Source organism: Scyliorhinus canicula, chromosome 8 (assembly GCF_902713615.1).
Source record: "Scyliorhinus canicula chromosome 8, sScyCan1.1, whole genome shotgun sequence".
In the NCBI taxonomy this organism is placed as follows: domain Eukaryota; kingdom Metazoa; phylum Chordata; class Chondrichthyes; order Carcharhiniformes; family Scyliorhinidae; genus Scyliorhinus; species Scyliorhinus canicula.
The window spans coordinates 193728659-193744763 of record NC_052153.1 but is presented as its reverse complement, the minus strand read 5'-3'; the positions used below and the strand labels follow the sequence as shown (position 1 = coordinate 193744763).

The 16105-nt window shown below is 49.2% G+C and overlaps 1 protein-coding gene across 1 annotated transcript in view; it reads left to right on the top strand.

Moving 5' to 3' along the window:
• The window catches only part of rictora (RPTOR independent companion of MTOR, complex 2 a), a 266098-nt gene that overhangs the window by 240119 nt on the left and 9874 nt on the right, over nucleotides 1–16105 (top strand). Inside the window, exons 33-36 of the mRNA XM_038805955.1 lie at nucleotides 12–96; nucleotides 6884–7108; nucleotides 10278–10442; nucleotides 10852–10975. Of these exons, the coding sequence (XP_038661883.1) occupies nucleotides 12–96; nucleotides 6884–7108; nucleotides 10278–10442; nucleotides 10852–10975 (599 nt within the window). The remainder of the gene's footprint in view (nucleotides 1–11; nucleotides 97–6883; nucleotides 7109–10277; nucleotides 10443–10851; nucleotides 10976–16105) is intronic.

Sequence of the window (16105 nt, the reverse complement as noted above, 5' to 3'; positions counted from 1 at the left end):
CTTTTTGCCAGGTGAAAGAGATTCCGTACTTTCAGCAGAAATGTACCCTGCCTGAAGAAGACCATTTGTTCCAAGACCATGAATCAGATGAAGAAGGTAATGGCAGATATCTTGCGTGCCCTGCTAATCTTTCCATTACCAGAAAGTGCAAACCTGTGGCTGTCAGCTGAGTATAGGATTGAACTCTGCTGAGATACTGTCCACAAATAACGTGCTAACTCTTTGTCCAGTAAAGAATGACTATTTACAGAAAACATGTTTGCCATCTAGAAGAATCATAAGTGATTTTAGCACTACTGTAGTGATGTTCCCTTGCTGTCTCTCACCCTTGGCGTTGAGGCATCGTTTGGCTGAATGTGGAATCAAGCAACCCTACAGCCCTCACAAAAATGAAGTAATTGGGGGTGGGAAACCCTCCACTTGTTGGAACATACCTGGCATAAAGGAAGATTGGAGGTCAATCGTCTCATTCCCAGAACACGAGTTCTTCAGTGTAGTCTCCTATGCACTACGATCTTCAGCTTCATCAATGACTTTCCTTCCAATCTCAAGGTCAAAAGTGAGGATGTTCTATATGTTCAGTACCATTCTTGGCACACAAGGTTAACATTTGCAGTTTGTACGGTGACATTTGCGCTTCATGTGCATTTCAAAGTGAATTTCAAAGATTCACCACCATCTTAAGGGTGAAGAAATTCCCCCTCATCCCAGTCCTAAATTGCCTATCTCTTATTCTGAGACTGTGTTCCCTGGCAAAGAACACTGCACAGGCCAGGGAAAACATCTGTCCTGCATCTAACCTGTTGAGCCCATTATGAATTTTGTGTGCTACAATGAGATCATATCTCATTCTTCTAAATTCAAGAGAATAAAGGCCCAGTCACCTCAATCTCCTCAAAGAACAATCCCACCATCCCAGAGATCAGTCCAGTGATCCTTCATTGCACAATGGCAAGTATATCAAACTGTATTCAATACTCCAGGTGCAGTCTCACTAAGTCTCCATACAATTGCAGCAAGACTTCATTATCCCTGTACTCAAATCCTCTTGCAATAAAAGCCCACAAAGAAGAACAATACTGCACAAGACCAGGTCCTTTGGCCCTCTCAAGCCTGTACTGGTCAAGATACCACCCTTGGGCCAAAGCCCTCCGCACTTCCTAGTACCATATCCCTCTATATTCATCCTATCCATGTATTTGTCGAGATGCCTTTTGAACGCTGTTAATGTATCTGCTTCCACAACCTCCCCTAGCAATGCGTTCCAGGCACTCATCCTCCTCTGTAAAAAAGAAACTGCCTCACACATCTCCTCTAAACTTTGCCCCACAGACCTTAAACCAAAGCCCCCTAGTAACTGACCCCTCCACTCTATCCATGCCTCTCATAACCTTGTAGACCTCTATCAGGTCGCCCCTCAACCTCCATCGTTTTAATGAAAACAGCCAAGTCTATTCAGCCTCTCCGCGTAGCTAACACCCTCCAGACCAGGCAATATCCTGATAAATCTCCTTTACACCGTTTCCAAAGCCTCCACATCCTTCTGATAGTGTGGCAACCAGAATTGTGCGCAATATTCCAAGTGCGGCCGTACCAAGGTTCTATACAACTGTAGCATGACACGACTTGCCAATTTTCATATTTAATGCCTTGTCCAATGAAGGCAAGCATTCTATATGCTTTCTTCACTACTTTGTCCACTGTGTTGCCACTTTCAAAAATCTGTGGATCTGTACACCCAGATCTCTCTGACTTTCTATATTCCTAAGAGTTTTGCCATTTACTGTATATTTCCCCTCTATTTTAAACCTATCAAAATGCATTACCTCACATTTGTCCAGATTAAACTCCATTTGCCATCTCTCCACCCAAGTCTCCAACCTTTGTGCTGCTGTATCCTCTGACAATCCTCAACGCACTGCCACTCCCAAGCACCGTTCCCCCTGGGGTTGTAGCTGGTAGTCCTGCTCGAGGCAATGCCCTTGTCGAGCAGGTACTGACGCAGCTCGTCGCTCATGAAGGACGAACCCCGATCGCTGTGTACGTAGCTGGGGAAACCAAACAGGGTGAAGATGCTATGCAGGGCCCTAATGACTGTGTGGGAGGTCATGTCGGGGCACGGGATAGCGAATTGGAAACGGGAGAACTCGTCTACGACGTTTAGAAAGTAAACGTTCTTGTTAGTTGAGGAGAGTGGCCCTTTGAAATCAATCGCGAGGCGTTCAAAGGGCCTAGAAGCCTTGACCAGGTGGGCCCTATCTGGTCGATAGAAGTGCAGTTTGCACTCCGCACAGATCGGGCAGTCCCTGGTGACCGCTTTTACCTCCTCGTTGGAGAAAGGCAGGTTTCAGCCCTGATGTAGTGGGCGAGCCGGGTGACCCCCGGGTGGCAGAGGTCATTGTGGATGACTTTTAATCGGTCACTCTGCACGCTGGCGCATGTCCCGCGGGATAGGGCATCTGGAGGCTCGTTGAGCTTCCCGGGTCGATATTTGATTTCGTAATTGTAGGTGGAGAGTTCGATCCTCCACCTCAGAATTTTGTCGTTTTTTATTTTGCCCTTTTGCGAGTTGGCGAACATGAAGGCAACCGATCTTTGGTCGGTGATGAGGGTGAACCTCCTACCTGCGATGTAATGCCTCCAGTGACGGATAGCCTCCATAATGGCTTGTGCTTCTTTCTCGACTGAAGAGTGTCGGAGTTCTGAAGCGGAGAGGGCGCGGGAGAAAAATGCAACTGGTCTCCCTGCCTGATTTAACGTGGCTGCAAGAGCTACCTCTGAGGCGTTGCTCTCTACCTGAAATGGGGTGGATTCATCCACCGCCCGCATGGCCGCTTTGGCGATGTCCTCCTTGATGCCGTCGAAGACCTGACGTGCCTCGGCTGTCGGGAAATCGTGTGGTCCTAAAGAGTGGGCGGGCTTTGTCCGCATATTGAGGGACCCACTGGGCGTAGTAGGAAAAAAATCCCAAGCACCGTTTGAGGGCCTTGGGACAATGAGGGGGAGGGAGTTCTAAGAGGGGGCGCATACGGTCCGGGTCAGGGCCCAGGACTCCGTTTTCCACGACATAGCCGAGGATGGCTAGTCTGGATGTGCGGAAAACGCATTTCTCCTCGTTGTACGTGAGATTCAGTTTCTGTGGCGTCTGGAGAAAATGGTGGAGGTTGGCGTGTGGTCCTGCAGATGGTGACATTGTCCAAGAACGGAAACGTGGCCCGCAGCCCGTACTGGTCCACCATTCGGTCCATTGCTCGTTGGAACACCGAGACCCCGTTAGTGACGCCGAAAGGGACCCGGAGGAAATGGAAGAGGCGGCCATCGGCCTCGAATGCCGTGTAGTGGCGGTCCTCCGGGCGGATTGGGAGCTGGTGGTATGCAGACTTCAGATACACTGTGGAAAAGAGCCGGTACTGGGCGATCTGGTTTACCATGTCTGCAATCCTGGGGATGGGATACGCGTCGAGGAGCGTAAATCTATTTATGGTCTGACTGTAGTCGACCACCATACGGAATTTTTCCCCGGTCTTAACGACCACCACCTGAGCTCTCCAGGGACTATTGCTGGCCTCTATAACCCCCTCACTGAGTAGCCTCCGGACCTCTGCTCTGACAAATACCCTATCCTGGAGGCTATACCGCCTGCTACGAGTGGCTACGGGTTTACAGTCCTTAGTGAGATTGGCAAAGAGAGGAGGGGGGGATTCGCAGCGTAGCGAGGCTGCAGATCGTGAGTGGGGGCAGGGGCCCTCCGAAGCTGAGGGTGAGGCTCTTGAGGTTACACTGGAAGTCTAGGCCTAATAAGAGTGGCGCGCAGAATTCGGGCAAAACGTGGAGTTTGAATTTCGAGTAACTAGCACCTCGGATTGTGAGTGTTGCGGCGGTACGCCCCTTGATCCGGACCGAGTGGGAGCCTGAAGTGAGCGAGATAGTTTGCTGCGCGGGGAAAACGGGGAGCGAACAGCGTCTTACCAGGTCTGGATGTATGAAGCTCTCCGTGCTCCCGTAGTCGAAGAGGCATGGCGTTTTGTACCCGTTGATATGGACCTCTGCCACCGAGTTTCGTAGATTCTTTGGTCGTGATTTGTCCAGGGTGACCGCGATGAGTTGCGGGTAATCGGCGGCTCGATCAGCTGTGCCGGAGTGGCCCCGTCATGACTGCCCTCTGAGTTCATAGTCAAATTCGAATTCCTCCGCAGAATTGTCCGAGCGCGGAGATGCCGATCGGGCCCGTGGATCGCACGTGGCGGGTGGCGAGGAAGATGGCGTCCAATATGGCAGCCCCCGTGAGTCGCACGTGGCCGGCCGCGTGGTGGAAGTTTTACAAGGTGGCGGCCCCCATGGATCGCACGTGGCTGGAGGGGGCGGAGTCGGGGCATAGGCCGCAGCGTTTCGGGCCCCGCGGGCCTGCGAGTGAGGGGAGCGATTACTGCGAGTCGCTGGGGAGTTGGAAGCTGGGGCCCTTTTTGCGAGGCACACTCTTGCGTAATGGCCTTTTCGCCCGCAGCTGCTGCAGGTCGCGTTGCAGGCCGGGCAGTGCTGCCATGGGTGCTGGTTATGGCCGCAGAAATGGCAGGCTGGAGCAGCATAGTGGCTGGCTGGGCGGCCGCGTAGCACAGGCCTGGGGGAGTCGTTGGGCGGGGGCCCATGATTAGGTCGCGGGGAACGAGTTAAGGCTGCGGAAGGAGACCTCCATCGTGGTAGCAGCTTCCACAGTCGTTTCTAAGTCCTGGGCCCCCTTTTCCAGCAGTCGTTGCCGCACATAGTTAGACCTGAGGCCCGCTACAAAAACATCGCGTACCGCCAATTGCCTGTGTTCAGCCGCGGTAACCGCTTGGTAATTACAATCATTGGACAAATTATTAAGTTCCCTTAGGAATTCGGCGAGTGATTCCGTAGGCCGCTGTCGGCGAGTCGTGAACACATGGCGAGCGTAAACTTCATTAATGGGCCTTACATACATTTTATCGATAACTGCTAGCGCCGGAGTATATGAACTGGCCGAATTTAGTTGCGTAGAGATTCTGTGGCTCACCCTCGCGTGCAGTAGACTTAGCTTCTGATCCTCTGTCGTTTTGTCTGTGCTCGCTTCAGCCAGGTAGGCCTTAAGCACCGGATCCAGTGGGAGAAGATTTCTTTAGCCTCTGCATCCTGCGGATCGAGTTCCACGCGTCCAGGCTTGAGGGCTGATTCCATAATCGATCTTTACTGTTCTTAAGTCGATTAAATTGATGGAACTATCAATTCACCAGACTCGTGTTTCCGATGTGAATCTAGGCTTTAATCGACTTACTTCAGAGCCAGCCTGTTATCTGTCAATGAACTCGTAGTGAACTCAGGCTGACTCTGGACAAGGGTATTTATACAGCTGCACTAGGGGGAGGAGTCGTGGGCAGAGCCAAGGGTGGAGCCCAGTACAAGTTCCTGAGTGCTCCCAGCGCTACTCCCCCTAGTGGTTGGATAGCACTACTACGCTTACAAAGACAGTGTGAATTAACATATATACATCTATATTACATTCACCACACAGTGTTAGAGAGTGACCTCCGCACCCTGTGGGCAGTGTTAGAGAGTGACCTCCGCACCCTGTGGGCAGTGTTAGAGAGTGACCTCCGCACCCTGTGGGCAGTGTTAGAGAGTGACCTCCGCACCCTGTGGGCAGTGTTAGAGAGTGACCTCCGCACCCTGTGGGCAGTGTGAGAGAGTGACCTCTGCACCCTGTGGGCAGTGTTAGAGAGTGACCTCCGCACCCTGTGGGCAGTGTTAGAGAGTGACCTCCGCACCCTGTGCACTCCAGGCAGGGTTAGAGAGTGACCTCCGCACCCTGTGGACAGTGTTAGAGAGTGACCTCCGCACCCTGTGGGCAGTGTGAGAGAGTGACCTCCGCACCCTGTGCACTCCAGGCAGGGTTAGAGAGTGACCGCCGCACCCTGTGGGCAGTGTTAGAGAGTGACCTCTGCACCCTGTGGGCAGTGTTAGAGAGTGACCTCCGCACCCTGTGGGCAGTGTTAGAGAGTGACCTCTGCACCCTGTGCACTCCAGGCAGTGTTAGAGAGTGACCTCCGCACCCTGTGGGCAGTGTTAGAGAGTGACCTCCGCACCCTGTGGGCAGTGTTAGAGAGTGACCTCCGCACCCTGTGGGCAGTGTTAGAGAGTGACCTCCGCACCCTGTGGGCAGTGTTAGAGAGTGACCTCCGCACCCTGTGGGCAATGTTAGAGAGTGACCTCCGCACCCTGTGCGCTCCAGGCAGGGTTAGAGAGTGACCTCCGCACCCTGTGGGCAGTGTTAGAGAGTGACCTCCGCACCCTGTGGGCAGTGTTAGAGAGTGACCTCCGCACCCTGTGGGCAGTGTTAGAGAGTGACCTCCGCACCCTGTGGGCAGTGTGAGAGAGTGACCTCCGCACCCTGTGCGCTCCAGGCAGGGTTAGAGAGTGACCTCCGCACCCTGTGGGCAGTGTTAGAGAGTGACCTCCGCACCCTGTGGGCAGTGTTAGAGAGTGACCTCCGCACCCTGTGTGCTCCAGGCAGGGTTAGAGAGTGACCTCCGCACCCTGTGGGCAGTGTTAGAGAGTGAAACCCTGTGTGCTCCAGGCAGGGTTAGAGAGTGACACCCTCACCCTGTGGGCAGGGTTAGAGAGTGAAACCCTGTGTGCTCCAGACAGGGTTAGAGAGTGACACCCTGTGTGCTCCAGGCAGGGTTAGAGAGTGACCTCCGCACCCTGTGGAAGATGAAGCAAGATTTTGTCCTGACATAACAAAATAAATCCTTGAAATAGAAGCTTCTGTTGACAGAAATTGAACTGACTTTTCAAGCCAATGACCCTCCATCACTACACAGAAAATTGACCAGGCAATGACTAATTATGATCTGTTTTTTTCCTTTAGATTCAGCAATGTCTCCTTGTTCTCGGAGCCCCTACCAAGAACTACGGCCCCAGATCAGTTTCACAGAGGCCATGCTGAAAGCATCAGAAAATGCTCCTTTTGTTGACGCTACAGAAGGGACAGGTTTACAGGAGCACACAGATGAGAACTGCCTCTACTGCGTGTGCTTGCAGATTGTTGGCTGCCTGCCTTACAGTCATTGTGCTTCCACTTTAAACCGTGCAGGTAAGTTAAGAGCTGGCCTGCACCCTGTCATTGTGATTCAATGGCCAAATAGTCCAGTACTGCTCCTAAGTCCTATTCCACCCTTTCAACTTTCAGCTGCCCTTTCCATTATAACCTTGCTTGACTTATTTATCTGCTGCCCCTCTTGTCTTGCATTTTCTGCAAATGCCCCCCGGCTAATTATCCTGCCTCCTTGCTTGTTGAAATCAAGACTCGTTACACCTTTTAATAATAATAATCTAATAATAATAATTAACATTAAATGAAGTTACTGTGAAAAGCCCCCATTTGCCACATTCCGGCACCTGTTCGGGTACACAGAAGGAGAATTCAGAATGTCCAATTCATCTAACAGCACATCTTTCAGGACTTGTGGGAGGAAACCGGAGCACCCGGAGGAAACCCACGCAGACATGGGGAGAGCATGCTAACCACTGTGCCTTCTACTCATCTCTCACAATTCCCAGGACCTGAAAACTGTGACTCCTCGCCACCCGCTTTCGTCCCTTCCTCTGGCAGTCTCTATACTGTATAGGGTCAGGAAGTGAGTTACTCACCACACTATTCTGAGCCTCTGACATGCTTTTTTAGCTACAGTATTTATGTGGCTGTTTCTGATCAATGGTAACCCCCAATATGTTGATAGGAGATACAGCAAGGGTAATGCTATAGAATGTCATGGGATGATGCTAATATCCTTTCAGCTGGACATGGTCATTGCCCGCCACCTGTGTGGTGCAAATGTTACTTACTACTTGTCAGCTCAAGCCTGGATATTTATTATCCAGGTCTTGCTGCATTTGGATAAGACTACAGTATCTGAGAGTTCATGAACATTGCTCAATTACCAGTGAATATTTCTGACCTTCGGATGCAGGTAAGGCAGTGATGAAGCAATTGAAGATGGTTGGGCCGAGGACACTGCCCTGAGCAGCACCTGCAGTGATGCCCTGGAGCTGAGATGATTGACCTCCAACCAGCACAACCATCTTCCTTTGTGCTGGGTATGACTCCAGCCAGCGGAGAGTTTCCCCCCTGATTCCCATTGACTTCAGCTTTGCTCGGATTCCATGATACACTGTCCGTCAAATGCAGCCATGATATCGAGGGCAGTTACTCTCACCTCATCTCCAGCGTTCAGCTCTTTTTTGTCCATGTTTGAATCATGGCTGTATTGAGGTCAGATGCTGAGTCTCTTGAATGCCAACATTTACAAGTTTCACATCTGAAGAAATATTCTACTTTTCTGTTCTTGTGAGCAAAATGGAGAGGCGGTGGTGTAGTGGTATTGTCACTGGGCTAGTAATACAGCGACCCAGGGTAATGACCCGGGTTCAATTCCCACCACGGCAGGTAGTGGAATTTAAACTCCATAAAATATCCAAAATGAAAGGTCTCATGATAACCATGAAACCATTGTTGATTGTCATAAAACCCCATCTGGTTCACCAATATCCTTTTGGGAAGGTAACCTGCCATCCTTACCTGGTGTAAGCTACATGTGACTTCAGATCCACAGCAATGTGGTGGGACTTTTAAATTCCCTCTGGAATGGTCTAGCAAACCACTCTTTCATATTCAACCGCTACAAAAACACGTACTCAAGAAACAGGACAAATCCAATCTGGCCAATTACTTACCTATCAGTCTACTCTCCATCAATAAAGTGATGGGAGGAGTCATCAACAGTGCTATCAAGCAGCATTTACTCAGCAATAACCCGATCACGGAAGCATACCTGGCACAATGGAAGATAATTGTGGTGTTTGAAGGTCAATCACCTCCGCTCCAGGATGATCACTGCAGGAGGTACTCAGGATAGTGTCCTAGTCCAACCATATTCAGCTACTTCATCAATGACTTCCCACCCATCATAAGGTTAGAAGTAGGGATGTTCGCTGATGACTGCACAATGTTCAGCACCATTTACGTCTCCTCATGTAATGAAGCTGTCCATGTCCAAATGCAGTAAGACCTGGGCAACATCCAGGGTTAGGCTGATAAGTGGAAAGTAACGTTCATGCCACACAAGTGCTAGGCAATGACCATCTCCAACAAGAAGATCTAACCATTGCCCCATAACATTCAATGGTATTACCATCGTTCAACATCCTGGGAGTTACCATTGATCAGAAACTGAACTGCGGCTACCAGAGCAGGTCAAAGGATAGGAATCCTGTGGCGAGCAATTAATCCCCTCATAGAATTTACAGTGTAGAAGGAGGCCATTCGGCCCATCGAGTCTGCACCGGCCCTTGGAAAGAGCACCCTACCCAAGCCCACACCTCCACCCTATCCCCATAACCCAGTAACCCCACCCAACACTAAGGGCAATTTTGGACACTAAGGGCAATTTATCATGCCCAATCCACCTAACCTGCACATCTTTGGACCTCTCCTGACCCCTCAAAGCCTGTCGACCATCTCCAAGGTACAAGCTAGGAAGATGATGGAATACTCTCCATTTGCCTGGATGAGTGCAGCTCCAACAACACTCTAGAGGTTTGACACCATCCAGGACAAAGCAGCCCGCTTGATTGCAACACTTTCCAAACCTTCAATCCCTGCACCACCGACAAACAGTGGCACCATGTATACATCTACAAGATGCACGGCAGTAACTCACCAAGGTTCCTTAGACACAACCTTCCAAACCCACAGCCACCATCTCGAAGGACAAGAGCAGCGGATACCTGGGAACTCCACCACCTGGAGGTTCTTCTCCAAGTAACTCGCCCCCCCCAACTTGGAAATATATCGCCATTCCTTCACTGTCGCTGGGGCAACATCCTGGAGCTCCCTCTCTAACAGCACAGTGGGTGTGCCTACATCTCGTGGACTGCAGCAGTTCAAAAAGGCAGCTCACCACCACCTTCTGAAGGGCAACTAGAGATGGGTTATAAATGCTGGCCTAGCCAGCAATGCCCACATCCCATAAATGAATAAGAATATATAAATCGCACTTTGTCACAGTATACTGCATCTGCCATCTTGTTGCCTGCTTTTTAACCTGTCTGAATCTCTTTGCAGCCTCCATTCCCTACCCATATCTTTACTTTCCACTGAGCTTTGTTCTTTAGAAAACCTGGATACATTATTCTCTGACTTTTCATTTAAGTAATCAATAAAGATTATAAATGTTATTTTTCAATGCTAATGTTTGTTTCAGATTTCCCAGACATTCCATGTTCTGACTGCTGTGTGTCTATCATCCCAATCCACACCCACCTGGAAGTCACACCTCGCTCCTCAAAGTTTTCGGGGATCTCTGGGTGCAGTGATGCTGTATCACAAGGGTCAGCGAGCAGCACTAAGAGTGTGGATATAGTAATAGGTGAGTGTGCGTGGCAGAGATGATTCTGTGGTTGACTCAAATCCTTACCTTCTGCATCAAAAAGGGTGAGCGAGATTACTCGATGTTTGCCCAATGTGTTGGGTTTCCACTATGTGAGGTGAAGTTTGGTGAGGCCAAGAACCAGTGTCTTCCCAGGTGGAGGAGGCTAAAGTTTTCTTCTGGAGAAGTCGTGTCAGCTGGTTATAGTCTGGCTTGTAAGGGGGTTTATTGATGTTGGTTCCATCAGTGAGTGGTGGGGTTTACGGTAAAGGAGGTGAATGAGAGGATTGGCCAAGACTGTCTTGCTGTAAATCACTACAAGTAAAAGATGTATCCAAGTAAATTGTATAGCCTAATGCAAGGTTAAATGACACTGCTCCATTGTCTTTGACCCATTTGTCTCCTGCAGGAGGGAAGCCCGTCATAGACGACACGCCTGCCTGCCGAGTGCTGTTGAGGAAGGAAGTCTTACGATTGGTCATTAATCTGAGCAGCTCTGTGGGGACAAAAGGCCACGAAACTGGGCTCTTGACGTAAGAACTAATTTAATTAAATCACCACCAGGGCATTCTTTTTAGACTCAACAACAACTTGTATTAAAGGTGCGATGTACATATAATATAAAATTCCAAGGCACTTCCCAGGAATATTATAAAACAAAGGACAGCAAGTCATAGAAGGAGATATTAGCTTCGATGACCCATAGCTTGGGCAAAGAAATAGGTTTTAAGGTGTGCCTTGACGGAGGAAAGCAACGTGGAAGGTGTAGTGAGTGAATTCCAGAGCTTGAAGGCCGAGGCAACTGAGGTGCAACCATCATTGGCAGAGTTTTGGATTACGTCAAATTCAATACATCACAGACCAGGCAGGAGTCATGGAAGTCAAGTTTGGAGGTATTAAAGGAATACTTTGCACCTGTCTTTTCCATTTAAGACGATGCTCTGCAGGGCATGGTAAACGAGGAGGTGGTTCAGAGAAGAGTTTAAAATTGATAGGGAGCAGGTATTGGGTACTGTCTGTACTTAGAGCTTATAAGGTAGCAGGACTGGATGAGATGCATCCAAAGATGCTGAGGAAAGTGAGAGCAGAAACTGCAGAGGCACTGGCCATAATTTTCCAGTCTTCCTCAGGCTTGGGTGGTGCCAGAGGACTAGGAAATTTTAAATGTTACACTCTTGTTCAAAGAGAGTGGAGAGAAGCCTAGCAATCCCAGGCCGGTCAGCTTAATGTCAGTGCTGGGGAAGCTCTGAGAAACAGTAAATTAGGAAAAACTAAGTCACTTGGGCAAATGTGGATTTACTTGGGAAAGTACTTGGGAAGAGTTGTGACTGTAAAATTGTGTTTAACTAACTTGCTTGTGTTTTTCAATGAGTAAGCATAGAGGGTTGATGAGGGTAATGCTGTTGATATGGTGTACATTGGGCTTCCAAAAGGAATTTAATATAGTGCTGTACAGCAAACGTGTGAACACAAGTTGAAAGCTCATGGAATAAAAGGAACATTAGCAACATGGGTATGAAATTGGCTCAGTGACAGGGAACAGAGAATAATGGTTACTGGATGTTTTTTTGAACCAGAGGAAGGTTAATGGCAGAGTTTCTCAAGACCCTTTTTCTTCCTGACACACATGAATAGTCAGTTGGAAGTACAGGTCTCGAGTATTGCTGAAAAAGTAAACCTTGTGCCAAATTGTTTCATCTTTCATTATAACAAAAACAACTGTTCCGCAGTACATTCTCCAGGGCAATGCCTTTACCAATCAGTGTGCTTGACTCTTAAGCCCTCTCTAAAAGTCAGCTATATCCAACCTGCTAGAAAGTTTATAAGGAATGAAACCCGACACGCTCCATCGACCTAGAATCCAGAAATTGGAAAAGCTGTCTTGCAGACTAGTCGAGCAACGGCCTGGCATAGTCATACTCATAAAATCATACCATACATATCCTGGACACCACCATCGCTAGGTACGTCCTGTCCCAGCAGCAGGGCACACCCAGCAGAGGTGACCGCACAGTGGTGTACAGTCGGGAAGAAGTTGCGCTGGGAGCCCTCAACATCAACTCTGGACCCAATAAAATCTTACGGCCTCAGGTCAAGCATGGGCACGGAAGCCTGCCTGTGAATTTGTACTCCTCCATGTTGAACAGCATTTGGAGGAAACGCGGAGGGTGGCAAGGGTGCAAAATATACTCTTGTGGAGGAGGTTACGGTTAGGATTAGGGTCAATGTTCAACACCATGAGTGGCTCAGTAGCACCACTGCTGACCAAACTGGTTGAGCCCAAAAGGACATAACTACTAGATGTATGCGGCAAGTGATATGGGAACCAACCAGAGGGAGAAAACTACTTGATCTCATCCTCACCAATCTGCTTGCTGCAGATGCATCTGTCCATGACAGTATCGATAGGAGTGACCACCGCACAGTCCTTGTGGAGACAAAGTCCCGTCTTCACATTGAGGATACCCTCCATCATATTGTGTGGCACTACCACCGTGCTAAATGGAATAGACTTCGAATAGATTGAGCAACCCAAGACTGGCATCTATGAGGCGCTGTGGGCCATTAACAGCAGCAGAATTGTATTTAACCACAATCTGCAACCTCATGACCCGGCACATCCCCCACTCTACCATTGCCACCAAGCCACGGGATCAACCCGTGGTCCCAAGTACCAATCCACGCTCCAAGTCCACCTACCTTATTCCGGATGCTCCTTGCATTGAAGTAGACACACTTCAACCCACCTTTCTGTCTTTTCTGTGACTTTGATACCCTCCTCATTACCTCACTACTCTCAACACTGGCTTCTGGACTACAGCTCGTTTTCCCAGCCCCCTGACAAATTAGTTTAAACAACCCCCCCCCGGAGAGCCGTAGCAAATTTCCCTCCCAGGATATTGGTGCCCCTCTGGTTCAAGTGCAAACCGTCTTGTCTGTACAGATCCCACCTTCCCCAGAATGTGCTCCAATTATCCCGTACCTGAAACCCTCCCTCCTACACCATCCCTGCAGCCACGTGTTTATCTGCACTCTCTCCCTGTTCCTCACCTCACTAGCACGTGGCAGTGGCAACAAACCAGAGATGACAACATGGTTTGTCCTGGCTCCCAGCTTCCACCCTCGCTCCCTAAATTCCTGTTTTAAATCCACGTCCCTTTTCTAACCTATGTCGTTGGTACTGATGTGTACCACAACTTGTGACTGTTCCCCCTCCCCCTTAAGGATTCTGAAAACTCGGTCCGAGACGTCACGGACCCTGGCACCCGGGAGGCAACATACCATCCGTGAGTCTCATTCGCTGCCACAGAACCGTCTATCTGTCCCTCTAACTATCGAGTCCCCAATAACTATTGCTCTCCTGCTCTCCCTCGCTCCCTTCTGAGCCACAGGGACGGACTCAGTGCTGGAGATCCGTTCACCATGGCTTACCCCTGGTAGGTCGTCCCGCTCAACAGTATCCAAAACGGTATACTTGTTACTGAGGGGAACGACCACAGAGAATCCCTGAACTGACTGCTTCCTCCCAGCCCCTCTCACCGTCACCCATCTATATTCATTCTTCGGAGTAACTACATCCCTGAAGCTACTATCTATGACCACCTCTGCCTCCCGAATGATCTGAAGTTCATCCAGCTCCGGCTCCAGTTCCCTAACACGGTTTCTGTGCAGCTGGAGATGGGCGCACTTCCCACAGGTGAAATCAGCAGGGATACTGACGGCATCCCTAACCTCAAACATTCTGCAGGAGGAACATTGCACTGCCTTCCCTGCCATCCCCTCTAGATAAAAAAACTGGGCCAAGTGTTAGATTTGTTTGTGGGAGAGCACATTGGAGATGGTGACAACAATTCGGTGTCTTTCACTATTGCAATGGAGAGGGATTGGGCCATATGGCAGGGCAAGGTTTATAATTGGGGGAGGGGTAATTATGATGCGATTAGGCAAGAATTAGGGAGCATAAGATGGGAACAGAAACTGTCGGGTAAAGGCACAAATGAAAAGTGGAGCTTGTTCATGGAACAAATACTGCGTGTCCTTGATAGGTATGTCCCTGTCAGGCAGGGAGGAAATGGCCATGTGAGGGAACCATGTTTCACAAAAGAGGTTGAATGTCTTGTCAAGAGGAAAAAGGAAGAGTATGTAAGGATGAGAAAACAAGGTTCAGTTGGGTCGCTTGAGGGTTACAAGGTAGGAAGGAATGAGCTTAAAAAAAGGGCTCGGGAGAGCTAGGAGGGGGCATGAGAAGTGCTTGGCGGGTCGGAACAAGGAAAACCCCAAGGCTTTTTACTCTTATGTGAGAAATAAAAGAATGACCAGGGTGAGGTTAGGGCCGGTCAAGGACAGTAGTGGGTACTTGTGCATGGAGTCAGAAGAAATAGGAGGTGTTGAATGAATACTTTTCTTCAGTGTTCACCAAGGAGAGGGGCCATGTTTTTGAGGATGAGAGTGTGATACAGGTGGGTAGGCTGGAGGAGGTAGATGTTCTGAGGAAGGATGTATTAGCAATTTTGAAAAACCTCAGGGTCGACAAGTCCCCTGGGCCAGATGGAATATGTCCAAGGTTTCGTTGGGAGGCAAGGGATGAGATTGCAGAACCTTTGGCTTTGATTTTTGAGACCTCACTGTTCACGGGGATAGTCCCAGAGGACTGGAGAGTGGCGAATGTTGTTCCCCTGTTCAAGAAAGGGAATAGGAATGACCCTGGTAATTATAGGCTAGTTAGTCTTACTTCGGTGGTCGGTAAGTTAATGGAAAAGGTCCTGAAGGATAGGATATATGACCATTTGGAAATATGTAGCTTATTCCGGATAACTAAGTGTGTAGATGAAGGTAGAGCAGTTAATGTCGTATACATGGATTTTAGTAAGGCTTTTGATAAGGTTCCCCATGGTCGGCTCATGAAGAAAGTAAGGAGGTGTGGGATAGAGGGAAATTTGGCCAATTGGATAAGTAACTGGCTATCACATAGAAGCAGAGGGCGGTGGTGGATGGAAAATTTTCAGACTGGAGACCAGTTACCAGCGGTGTACCACAGGGATCAGTGCTGGGTCCTCTGCTATTTGTGATTTTTATCAATGACTTGGAGGATGGGGCTGAAGGATGGGTCAGTAAATTTGCTGATGACACCAAGATTGGTGGAGTAGTGGATGAGGTGGAGGGCTGTTGTAGGCTGCAAAGAGACATTGATAGGATGCAGAGCTGGGCCGAAAAATGGCAGATGGAGTTTAACCCTGATAAGTGCGAGACGATTCATTTTGGTAGAAAAAATTTGAATGTGGATTACAGGGTCAACGGCAGAGTTCTGAGGAATGTGGAAGAACAGAGAGATCTTGGGGTTCATGTCCACAGATCTCTGAAGGTTGCCACTCAAGTGGATCGAGCCGTGAAGAAGGCTTATAGTGTGTTAGCGTTTATTAACAGGGGGCTTGAGTTTAAGAGCCGCGGGGTTATGCTGCAACTGTACATGACAATGGTGAGACCACATTTGGAGCATTGTGTGCAGTTCTGGTCACCTCACTATAGGAAGAATGTGGAAGCATTGGAAAGGGTGCAAAGGAGATTTACCAGGATGCTGCCTGGTTTGCAAGATAGGTCTTATGAGGAAAGGTTGAGGGAGCTAGGGCTTTTCTCTTTGGAGCGGAGGAGGATGAAAGGCGACT